The sequence below is a fragment of the Lampetra fluviatilis genome, chromosome 1 (genome assembly GCF_964198595.1).
Source record: "Lampetra fluviatilis chromosome 1, kcLamFluv1.1, whole genome shotgun sequence".
Taxonomy (NCBI): Eukaryota; Metazoa; Chordata; class Hyperoartia; order Petromyzontiformes; family Petromyzontidae; genus Lampetra; species Lampetra fluviatilis.
This window is the reverse complement of record NC_136275.1, coordinates 32,395,313-32,408,509: the sequence shown is the minus strand read 5'-3', so window position 1 is coordinate 32,408,509 and position 13,197 is coordinate 32,395,313. Positions and strand designations below refer to the sequence as shown.

At 46.3% G+C, this 13,197-nt stretch overlaps 1 protein-coding gene across 2 annotated transcripts in view; it reads right to left on the bottom strand.

Moving 5' to 3' along the window:
* Positions 1-13,197, bottom strand: part of LOC144934781 (voltage-dependent T-type calcium channel subunit alpha-1H-like) — a 296,378-nt gene that overhangs the window by 124,273 nt on the left and 158,908 nt on the right. For both annotated transcript variants that reach the window (XM_078860925.1, XM_078860935.1), the window contains exons 6-7: positions 4,242-4,686; positions 232-324 (exon numbers count right to left, since the gene is read on the bottom strand). In XM_078860925.1, coding sequence (XP_078717051.1) covers positions 232-324; positions 4,242-4,686 — 538 coding nt within the window. The remainder of the gene's footprint in view (positions 1-231; positions 325-4,241; positions 4,687-13,197) is intronic.

The following is a 13,197-nucleotide window of genomic DNA, read 5'->3' as shown; positions in this document are numbered from 1 at the left end:
TGAGCCATACTTGCAATACACTGATCACATGACCTCCTCCACCCCCCATCGCATTTGTGTCACCGCTATTCCCTCACAGGTGATTGTTAACAGTACTGTACCCGCCCCTCGGGGATTCCTCTGAGGGGGCGAATACATTCCGTCGATTTTGCACGGCTAGAAAGAGTAGGGGCAGCTCAGGGCAGGGGGGGGGGGTGTATGGCATCTCCGTTGGCAAGCGGCGTCACTTACGATGATGAGCAGAATGAAGTAGATGAAGTTGTAGAAGGAGTGGGCGTCCATCACGTAATACATGATGTCCACCCATCCCTCCAGCGTGATGACCTGCACGAAGCGGGGGGGGGGGGGGGGGGGAGCGGGTCACAGCGATCGGGCAGAGAAAACGATGAATAACGGGACGGGAGCCCGCCGAGAAAACAAGCTCCTCGTCGTTTTGTTGTTGCACGGGAAGGCCTGGGCCGACGCGTGGGCAACAGCACGTTGTGTTTCATCAGGCGCGTGAACGCAGCGACGAATCTTCGGTCGACTCAAACGGAATCTCACGCTCGCGGTGCATTCGTTCAAATGTTCACGTGAGGCTCCTCCTCTTGGTCACAATCATTGAAGTTCCCCGCGCCTCCGGGTAGCAACGGTTGGCATCGCACGGTGCGAAAGAAGTTCAACATACATAGAGAATCGCACGTTAAATGCTATGGGAATGCTGCCGTGGACAAAGGTAAGCGCACTGGACTTGCAATCCGGAGGTCGCTGGTTCGATTCCATTTACCGGCTCGGCGCATCTGTCCAGTTTAAATGGGAACACCGCAGTTGATCGACAGGTCGTGTGTGTGTGGTGGGGTACAGTGTGGGTGATGTCCACCTCTTCCAACACATCTGGTCAGCGTGAAAGAGTAGACCAAATATCCACTCGAGGTAACCCTGGTGGAAGCCCTTCCACCAGCAGTGGCATGAGCAAGCAATTGCAGTGCTGTACCTTTACCTTTATATCGTAATGTTAAATCCAAGTAGGTGAATGGAGGAAGTGAAACTACAAATAAGACATAAAACACAATAAGCATTACATTGAAGCTATAAAAACAAGATGGAAAAGAACCAAATCTAAAAAGCGAGTCACAACAACTAATCGTGGAAACCACCGAGAGGGTGAATTGTTGGATGCCGAACAATCGCCACCGACAGCGACATCGGCCTCCATGCTCTCTCCACTGCCAGGTGAAGCCATGGCCACGTGCCGACGACGAATGCCTGTGCTTTGTGGTGGTGGTGGTGGTCGGGAGCGAGGGGTTGGTGGGACACCCACCTACGGTGCGACGAGGACATGTTTGTAGGACGTGGAGGTACAGAAAGTAGGTTTGTGATGAGTCACGTGGCCAAGTGCTGTGAGGCCTGACTCAAGGATAATCACGTCTCCGAAGTCAACAAAATTTTCAATGACAAATGTTTGAAGCCAAAAGTGGTAATCGCACCGAGACCGGGCCCTGCCATGGGCACGTGGAAATGCCACTGCTGCCTCATGGCTCTCAATGTTACGATGGGTACCTTCGCAACTTGCAGGTTTGAGCGGCGAGCATCATCCCCTCGATATGTGTGGGTTTCCTTCCAGTAGCAAAGCAAAAAAAAAACAAACACCTTATGCTAGGGAATTGGCCAACACACAAACGGCGCACGGTGGCCCTTGCGAGTTGGAGTCTTGAGACTTAGTGCCGCTTTGCCGGGTAAATATAGAAGTATTTTAATGTCATGCCCGCCGGTGTTGCGCAGCTGTGATTCATTTCATTGCTGAACTAATGTTGTTATCTTCGCTCCACCTCCCTTTCTGTCACAAAATGGTATTTCTTCAGCCAATCCAGACAGCAGACCCGACACATCCTCCCCGCCACCCCCCCCCCCCCCCCGAATTTACAAACAGTAGTAGTCCCCATCGCGAATTGCTGCTCATCAATCTATGCTCAAGATGGTGAAAACTCCACATTCCTATGGAAAGGCCAGTCTATCTATCCACTGGGAGAGAAAAACAAAAGAGTGGGCGTTGTTGACTGTTCACAGAGTGGTGCTCATGTTTTCCTGAAAGGAGATTGTTACGTCACAAATATCTAAACTTGACTGTGCTGCGGCTATAGAGAGTTCACGGTTCGAAGTTCAAATCCCATTCGTGGGAAATTGCCAGTTCCATCATCTTTCCGGAGTTGACAAAGTGAGTACTGTACAGCTTTACGAAATGCCAAGAGTGATAGTCCTGTGGCGAGATTGGCTCCCGTCATTGGAATGTGGAATTTCCACTGCTGGTCCAGGCTCACCCAATGGAGATGAATGCCACCCCAACGCTCGTTTGAGCTGGGAGACAGTTTTTAATTCAATGTGTTTGCCGCATAATAACAAGACACCACATTAGTCAACATTCAACCCGTCTCTGCAGGAGCAGAGATACATTATAAAAGCTCACAAGTCGTGATGATAACCTGTACTGAAATGTGGGTTTGCGAAAAAAAAGTTATTTCAAAGTACACTTCTTTCAAAGCGCTTCTTTGTATAATGTCATGCAATTTGTATGATGTCATGTTGTACTCTGAATAATGTACGTGGTTGATTCTGCTCTGTTGTGTCACAGAGACAGTTTGGCTCTTTAACCCTTGGGCATTTCCACTAAATCATAAAACAGAACCCCCGAAAATAGCAAATATGTTCTTTATTTACAACGGACCGTTACGCTGTACAACTTTGTCGCTGCTTTGCCACATTTGTATGCACATTGCCCGTTTAAATAATGAACTTGATAAAAGACTAGAGTTTTTTTTCATTAACTTTTGAGCTATTTAGATATTCTATTGTATTGCATTGATTGCATGACAATTATCCGTGCAACATCAACAACAATCGCCATTCGACACTAAGTGGCGAATGTCGATTGTGCTTGTCCCAGGCTATGTGCACTTTAAGGCCACGTGAAGTGTCGAAACACCCGCTGGCAAAAGAGATCCAGGTGCCATGGATTGACTGACTGAGATGACTGGCAATTGCACCGCCTGTGCCTCCTACTGTGCTGTGTTTTATCTGCCCGGCGCTCTGCTCTTTGTTGTGCGCATAACACCTGCCACAAGCACCACTTCCTTACCACATCCACTGCCTGCCTCCATCATCACACCCCAACTCCCCAAATTCGTCAGCTACAAACCCCAGAATGCAGCCACCAGTCTTCCAGACCACACTTGCAAATGAAACTACACCACCACCATCATACACCTCCTCAAACTGGCTCCCAATCTTATATGTACTGTACATTGAACTTATTTCATGCCGTACGTAGCCAACCTTGCTAATTGGAGGTGCGGGGGAAGGACACAAAACGAAATGCAAAACAAAAGATATGCCCTACCAACTTCTCAAGATTCTCCACGGACTTGCCCAAATCTACTACTCACCCTCTCATCTCAAGCATACACTCTATGCGTGCCCTTAACTCCAGCAGCCAAGGCCGCGTGTTGAAGCCCCCAAGTCAACCCCCATTTGATGGGAGGTTGCCCCTTTTTCCTCTACGGACCTGTCTCCTATCTCTCTCTTGTCATCTGCAATGCTGACTCACTCCGCCTCTTCAAGATCACATCCACCGTCTTCTTCTCTACCTATGACTGCTTCTTCTTTATGGAGTGGCATTATCCAACGTGCCAAAAGGGGAGTGTTTTCAATCGGTGCATATTACCTGCTTGCACTTAACAGATTGGAAATATGGACACCCACAAATAAATGTAAGAAAAGCTGAAAAGTAGAAAAAAAACATTTGAGATTGGAGAGATGCATTCTGGGAGTTATACTTAAGGACAAAAATAGGAACACGTGGTTCAGAGAACAAATGCTAATTGGAGACACGTGGGCTTGAGCAGAAGACATTAGAATGGGTGATGGCCAAAGGACAAGAACTGATAGTGGCTCGAAATTGGTAGATAATGATGATTATCAACAAATATTCGTTTAAGTTGAGTAATTTAACGTAAAAAAATTACACTTATTCAAATGAAAGTGTCAATTGTAAATTCAGTATGTGAGTCGTTACTCACACACACACACATCCAGGGCTGCCCTAATATTTTTTGGAGACCCACGATGAAATGCCAGATGAGACCCCCAGCCCCCCACCGAAACTCGCTCGGCCCTTTCTGAGGCCCCCTTGGATCTGAGACCCGGAGGGGAAAACTGCCCCATCTGCTCCCTTCCCCATGACTCAATGCCCACCGAAACCCACCCACCTGGAAGATGGCGATCCACGCGTAGCCGATGTTGTCGAAGTTGATGGCACCGCTGTGCGGGTTGCGTAGCCCCGCCCGGCACACCGTGTACAGCCGGTTCCAGTTGATGCACTCGCCGCTCACGTTGCCGCCCTGGCTGTAAGGGTAGCCGTGGCCAGCCGCCACGGCCTCCCCTAGCGTGGCAAAGGAGAGCCCCGAGCTGTTGGCATCGTACGACAACGACGACGATGATGACGACAGCGAGGACGAAGAGGACTGCGGCGGCGACGACGATCGCAGCGATAACGGCGGTGGCCAGCGGCAGCGGGGCCCGCCGGGCAGCACCGAGGGCGGCACGGTGTCGCACGTCTGCATGCCGTTGTCTCGGGGCAGCGAGCAGATGAAAGGACTCTCGTCGTCGTTGTCCGCCGGGAAGTACGGCGACATGCGGCTGTTGTTCAGCTCGCTGAGATGGCAGAGACCGGGGGGGGGGGGGTAGGGGGGAAGAAGAAGGCCAAATAAGTAAGACGCCGCGAACGGGTGCTCGGAGTAATCGGCGTCTTGGCGATCCATAGTCGTCATTGAACGTGTATATTTTAACGCAGTCCATAGATATCACGATTCATCATTGACTTCGGGGTTAAGCCACGTAATGGTCTGGCCACATTTGTACAGAGTGACGAGTTGAATTTGTTTGGCTATGTCGGGTGGACGAGGGTTCTACGAAGTCAATTTGGCCGGAGTATTATGCGGCCGAACCATAGAGAACTCACTGATGAGACACTTGCCGGAGTCATGTTTATTCGAGAAAATTTGTGGGGACGGTCCTAAATTGGGATGTTTTGGTGTCTGGACAGATCCTTTGGATAATTATTTTTGACGTTTTCATATTTTAATTTTTCTCCTAAATGTTATGCATTGATTCTTAGAGATATCATGTTAATGGATGAAGAAACATCAATTTTAATATCGAGCTAGCATCCTGTGTCAGAGACCGTATTGACCTCTTATCCACGCAATGGGCACACATCTTATATGCCCTCTCGAGATTGTTAGTCACATGAAAATCAAACAGATGATTTTAACTTGAATTTAGAAAGATTTTGATGAAAAAAGGTCTGTAAATTGAGTGAAATCCCAAACCACAACAACAAAACACTCTCACAAAAATGTGACATTTTGCTGTTGCAGTAGTTGGTGACTGCGCTGGGGCAATTAACTCACTGGACCTGAGAACCCAGTTGAATCATGGGTGGCTGTCCAGATTTGAACCCAGGATGTCAGCGATGCCAGCTCAATTCTCTAAATGCCTGAGCCATCCCATCACCTCAATTAAGGAGCAACTCGTGTGTGGGAGGAAATCAGAGTAACAGCAGAAAACCCATCCTCATGAAGTGATAACACTGAGAGGGAGACACAGATGAGTCCTTGAACCCATTTGTGTTGCTATAATTTACCGGCAACCTGGAGTTCAGTGGGTTTGCGACTTTCACAAATCGATGAGTTCAAATCAGGCTTTGGGCAAAACTCGGATCATCATCTCTTTCGGGTTCATCAAATGAGAACCACTGGCGCGGGAAGCCAACAGTGACCATCCTGCGGGGATACTGAACCCCACCATAGAAATTAAGAATTTCAATTTACCTGTGCCTTGCTGATGAGCTCCACTGTTTAAGTTAATTGAGTAGCAAAACAATTTTTTTTCCGTTTGTAATACCAAGTCTATTACTGTACTTGTCATGTACCAGCTGGTTGCTTCTAACAGCAATTGGATCAAGAGCCATTCAGACCAAGGATCTTAGGGAGCACCCCTTAAGGCCAGCATGGTCCACACATGTGTGGTATAACCAACATCATGACCGACTGTCTGACTTCACATTGCCGATGTGAATCACACTCAACGCCAGGTGTTCATTTAAGGTCGAGTTAACCTCATTGAGGCACAAACCAGCTGCAGATACCACTTGCCGCAAGCATTGTCCAGGTGGAGGAATTGCACCTGGGTTGCAAATATTGTAGCATCCTCCCCCCCAACTCTCGTCACTTTGGAAACCCTTATAAGCAGTTGCGTTTGGAGGCTTGAACCTCTTTTCTCTCCGCCGGCTGAAGACCGCTTGTGTTGCGATCGAAACGTCGTGAGTTTTTTGCTTTTATTTTTATTTATATTTTTATTTTCTATCTACGTGACTTTACCGAAAGAACCAAGAACATGAATATAATGTCGCAGCATCTCACAGCAATGGCATGTCTCCCACAACATGCAAATATAAACTCGCCATATGACCATGCAAGTCATTGAGATAAGAATTGTTAGCAAGCACCTATTAAGGTCAGTGCAGCGCTTGACAGAGTGATGCAGCCAGCACCATGCCCGGCCGCCTTTTTCTCCCCAAGTACTGATAATTCCCCACCACACGAAGTACGTATTTAAGGCTGAGCAGACCTAGGGTAGGCCCGAAACATATTCTGATAAGACTTCCTGCCACTGACATTCACTGTGGTCAGGTTTCAGGTGGCAGGGTTTGCAGCGCAGTGCGCTTACCACCGAGCCAACAATGCGCACGCACACACACACACACGGAATAAACGCATACAAACTACGAATGCCAATACATGACAGGAGAGTGACTCCCCTGAAGGGCAGGAGGCTGGGAACGGGTTGCGCTGCCAATCAGAAATCTCTGCCATCTGCTGTCCACTACCGCTGCTGTCCATCTCACCGAGGGCAACCCCCCAGTATTCATCTCTTTTGGCAGCGAGTGTTTGAAAAAGGCAGCTGCCTCGAGCGCCGCAGGCATTTGTTGGTGGCAGGCGGGGGGGGGCCTCGGCGAGACCCCGTGAACAAACCTCCCCATCATGTTTGGTGCTGACGATGCAGCGACGAAGGGAATCGGTTGTGCGACGTGCATGAGAGACGGAGCAGTGGCGCGCGCACTCTCGCTACAAACCCTGCGAGCCGAGTTTGACTCCTCCTATTGGCCAACGTCAGTGATGAATATCTCAACTGGGCCGCCACAATGTTGACTCGGCTATTATTGAGTACTGTTATATGGTGCAGTGTGTCAACATCAGCAAGGGATGGCCGAATGTGATATTGGCGAAGCGCACCTGTTTTCGTGTGCTCTGCCACCAGTGAAAGGGGCATGCTAACAACACTGCCTGGACATCTGTGGGAAAAAGGTTTATACTCTCTGGTTCTTTCGGTAAAGTCACGTAGATAGAAAAAATAATAAAAGAAAACACGACGTTTCGGTCGCAACACAAGCGGCCGTCTTCAGGTGAGAAAAACGTATCTGCTGTTGTGGCTTTATATAGGCACGGGGGTGGGGGGAAGGAGGCTTTATAGCTCATCGGATTCCTCCAGTACAAATACATATTCTGATTCTGAATACTTGCCCCAATAGTCTACGTGTCTATACGGGAGATGCTTATTGTTTGTGCGTGTTGCAGTGGTTAGCGCATCATGCCACAAAGCCATACATACACCTGTAATATTTGCTAAAGTTTGCAAAAAGATTTCTGCGTATCCGAGTGCAAACTTTTTTCTACGCCCACGGAAATGAAAGAACAATGAAAAATGACAACTTTGTTATCTCATTGAGACCGGGATGAGAACAATGACATTGGTTGACCCTGGATCTTCGAAGAAAATCAATGTGTGTATGATAATGCATTACTTTAATCAGCTTCAATGAATGCAATAAGCAAGTTGCGAGTTCAAATCCTGGTTGGCGGTTGACTCAGCCCATCATCTCCTCTGGGGTCGATACAATGATAACCACATTGTGTGGAAGTCAACAGTGGTTGTCCTATGGATATACTTGTCCCAGTCATAGGAATGAAGAATTTCCACCACTGGCTCTGGCTGTAAACAGGAGATGAGCACTGCCTCATGTAGAGCCCATAATTAAAATGCTTAAAATAGCAGTACCGCCACCCAACTTTGGAAGTTTTAATTCCACCTCTGCTCATTGCATACGTTTCTATGTAGGGTTGAATCGCATGGTAAATTTGAGGCTTATTGTCCTGGCGTATTGTTCTGGCTGTCCTAGTTTGTTTAGGTTTGTATTCCTTGAACTACTTTGTCTCCAGGACAAACAAATTGTGCCATCTGGGATGAGGTTATTGACAGTAACTGAGAATAAGGACATTGATGTTCAGAGATAAATGTGTTGATAGCATAAAAAAAACTAAGCGTCCATAAATGTGATAAATGTCACGTTTTCAAAACGATTTTGAGCACCCGTGTAACTGTGCACCATCGTTATTGAATGATGGGCGATTATAAGTTTTGTTCACGGGTCAATAAGGCATTAAAGCAAGCAGATGAAAAACCTGACAAGTTTGAACGGAAATGTTACATTCAAATGGCACTTCGTACCGTTGCTGGTGGCCAGCTCTGAGTGGTGGCGCATTGGTTAGTGCACTGCATTGTGACTCCAGCAACCTGAGATCGTTTCCTGACCACGGCTAACATCTCTGTTGGTCCGTGGAATTTGTTTCTGCCAAAGAAGATCTCCCCACAATGGGGCACCTATCAGTTGTTCATTATTTAACCATTGAGGTTCGTTGCAAAAAACTAATTTATTTTCTGCTGTTGCCCCTGTGAACCAGTGGATACAATGTAATTCCACATTTCCATGCCAGGGACCGGTCTTTATAAACAACGACCACTTTGAATCAGGTTACAGCCTTGGGAAATTGCTATCTGCATCTGGCCACGGTCTCCTCTTGGTGGATTTAGCGTAAAATGAGTTATGTATTCTTAGGTTTTTTCCGTAGTCACGTAGGTAATGAATAAAAATTAATAAAAGTAAAAAAAATCACGACGTTTCGGAGGCAACACAAGCTTCCGTCTTCAGGTGGAACCGTCACACCACGATAGCTGTGACGGTTCCACCTGAAGACGGAAGCTTGTGTTGCCTCCAAAACGTCGTGATTTTTTTTTATTTTACTTTTATTAATTTTTATTTTTTACCTACGTGACTTTACCGAAAAAACCTAAGAATATGAATCCTTGCAGTCATGAAAGCTTCAAATCTAGAATGCGTTATGTGTCAACTTAATAACGAGTATGCTGCCTGTTATGGTAATTTTAAGATGTTCAATTAAATTACTTTCAACGATGATCATTGGGGTTGGTTGTTAGCAATCATCATTAATGTAATTTCTATGGTATCCGAATCTACCTTTTGCAAAACGTTCAGCTTTTTGTGTTAAGGAAAGGAAAATGTCCGCATTTCTCTGCAGGTCATGAGGCTGTACTTGCAACTGAAGAAGAAAGTGTGGCCTTAAGATAGAATGAGTGCCCAGGATGTTAGCAGTTCTATTCCAGGATACGAACTTGGAGGTCTGGAATCGAAAATGAGATGAAAGAATTGTAATTTGAATCGATAATAGGTGTTGATTGGTGGGCCAAGTATACAGGAGGGAGGAGGGCAGGTTGCCCAGAAGGGAATTCGAGTCGTGGCCCAACTGTCGACAAGGCTGGAGCAGCGGAGGAAAAAATGCGTCGTCGGCTGAATCGCTGACAGTGGCAGTGTCTAAAAAAATCAAAGAGCGTAGCCTGACAGTAGTGGCACCACTCAAATTAAATGGAATGGAAAGCCAAGCGTGATTCAATAGCAGCCCAAAAAGTTTACACGACCTCTGTGACACGAGCATCCACGGCATGATTACATTTGACGATTTTAAATCGGGCATGTTGAACCCAGCCCTAACGGTTTGATTTGCTGATAAAACCTTGAAAGTGTAATAATGTAGAGGTCACTTTTTAGCATCAGTGCCGTTAAAACCAGGTTCCAGGAGGTAGAGAAAGGAAATCACATCACAGTTAAAATCAAAATCCATATGATCTTTTTCATTACATTTCTTCGTAACTTTAATTCTTCGTATAATGCTTATGTTTCATCAATTGTCTGGTAAAGACGGGAGACATAATCACGTTGAAGATGCTTTTGGCCGCAGATTTCTCCCACAAATAATTTAAAATAAAATTCTAAACCAACATTTTACCTCCAAGGTGTGAGGTGGGACAGACAATAAAATTCCAATTTGGCTCTTAATTGGACAATTACAAACATATGTTGGGGGTGTTAATGGTTCCCATTGGGATATTTCTCAAATCACAATGAGAGGTCACATCTGGGTTTGTGGTTGATGGTTCGATGGAGAGTGCCCGGAGTAGAGACACTCAATACTCCAGTCTCCTGGCCAACCCGCTGAATCTCACCTGTAACCTCTAAGCAAGCCCTGGTGGTCACCCATCTAAGTGCTAACCAGGCATTTCCCTGCTAAGCTTCTGAAGTCATATGCGGTGGCTGGGTGCATGAGCACGGACGACTAAGAAATTAGTACCATCCACCTTTGCAAGACAACAGTGGATGTCCTTGGGAGAGACTGGCCACCGTTCTGAGAATGTGCAATTTCCACTGCCGACTCAGGGTGGTCCACATTAATGAGTGCCATCACGTTGCACGAATGAGCTGGGAGGCCCTTATGAGTTTTGTATTAAAAACACTTCAGGCGAACTTTTGCTCACTGAAATGAAACACATAACCTAAACAAAATAACCGATTGGGCAACGTTTTGAATTCACAATTGCTCAGAAGAGCCTTGGGATCTTCGGTCGGAGAACCGTTCAGGCCTTGAGATTTTAATGAATAATCACAATTTTTTTCAAACGTGATTGAATTCACGAATCCCCCCATAAAACGGAATTGATAAAGATGCAATGTAAATTCTTCGTACATATCTTCACACAAAAAAGCAAAACGTAGTCTTCGCACGCAAAGCAAGGTGACACTGCTGATGAGACTGGTTGTTGCTTGTACTGAATCAATGCTGTTGAATTTATTCACTCCCAGAAGACCGCGGGGCTGATGAGTTGTGGGAAGAATCGTCCTGTTTTTTGTAATGGAGGGACAGATATTTGGAGGAGAGATATTGTTTAATCATCGATATTTGTCAATTATTTTCACTTGCATTATTCAAGAGGTCAAAGTGATGGTGCAATAGTTAGCAGACTGTGCTTTGAACCTGGCGACCCGAGTTACATTTCCAGCTAACAACAGTGGCAGGTTCTCTCTAAACCAGTCCTGGGCTTCCCCTAAATTGACTCGGCCTAAAATTAGCACCTGGTGCGGCGTTTAAACATCAGACCGAGGGCGATAAAGAGGCATGGATGTTAGTGCTGTCCATACCACGCTTAACAAGTGCTCACAAACAACGCTTGCACCTCGAATTCACGGGAAGACCGTTACCTTCTCCCACTCACGCTGATCAGCGTGGTGAAGTACAGTCAACGAAACTCTCAGTGACCGGCAGGAAAGTGTTTGTTATTTAATGACCCCCCCCCGCCCAAGCACATTTATGCATCCGCCACGGACGCAACTTTAATAATTCAGACGGGCGTGATGGCAGCCTCGCATTACCGCTGTCGCGTGTGATTGAACCAGCAAAGCTGTTTGGACAGTGGTACAATTACACGTCAGGTTTGTGCCCCGTGCACTGGTGTATTGAGTTAGGAACCACTTAATGAAATTTCCCACGGCTTGTAGCCTTCTTCGGCTTCGCCGCTTTCTTCGGAGCTGGGGGGAAATCATGCCGCATTAGTCCCGGCACGCGGCAATTTTTCACGTTTGACAGACGGCGTGTCTTCAAATGGCGACCGAAATGTCACGGTATCCGCGTGAAAATGCCTCGTCGGTTATTTATTTCGAGCGCGCTGATGATGGGTGCCGATGTAACCATCGGCATCATAAGAAGCAGCAGCAGTAGTAGCACATTTTGCAGCTGCATTTTCATCATCACAATCAACTCAATCGTGTATCAACGCAACCAAATTTAGGGGGGGGGGGGCGGAGATAAGATGAAATGCACTGTGTAGCAAGCCAACGAAGATCACAACTATTGGAGAGACTGATGCTGCTAGAGGGGTAACGATGGATCAATTCATTGGTCAATATTGATTCTTGTTTTTAAGCACACGATACACGTATTGAATTGCATGTGTGAAAATGTATATTTGTAGATTGATAAATGTTGAATGTAATGCATTCTCATCACCCCAGCAGCCACCGAATGACCTCTACGTTCACCACAATGTCAAAATAATTAATAAATCATTGATTCTTGAAATGAATTGTGACCCTGAATCGTGACATTTCACCGAATCATCCGAAGGGTGAACAGTTACCCCTCGAGTTCTCCCGATGGTCACGTGGTAATTCCACCACCGGTTCATGGCCTTCAACGGAGAGGGGGAGCATTTCTGTATTCTCATTTTGACTTTAACTTCTTAAGACTTAATGCGCTTAGCAGGACTCGAACCCGGGTCTCAGCAGTGCTGCCTGCGTGCTCCGACACGGGCGTTATGTCACCCCGGGGCTCTTTGCAGTCACCCCCATTGAGCTGTGCTTTTAAAAAAACAAAAGCAAATCTCAGCACGCAACACGCTCACTAACTCAATTTTGCTCCTCTGTTAGCATTTGGCAATTGTGGTGTCACATTCTTTTCACTCTGAGCTCATCCATTATCTAATAACGCTGCAATGATGTCACTTAAATTTGCCTTTGCATTTTGTATACTTAGGTATTGTGTTTTATGTGTTTCTGTTTCTTGTCCATGCTCAAGGATTTTCATTTGTTGGCATCCATGCATATATCCAACTTGCCTATAGCCCGTCCAAGGACGGGTGTATTGCAGTAAATCTGAAACATTCAAGTGAACAGCAGAGAGCGACGTGATATTCATTGCATCCATTCGTGTGACATGTGTAAGGCCGCGGTGACACAGACTTATTTCATTTTAAGGTTATAATCCCTTGTTCATCATGACGTCCTTTTTACTTCTATGTCGTCAATGTTATTTTCTTTGAACCATCGACGTGACTTTACCGAAAGACCCAAAGAATATGTCTCAACAGCGTTACGGAGATCGCGTGACGTGAGGGTTCTTGCCTTTGTAGTGAGGGTTG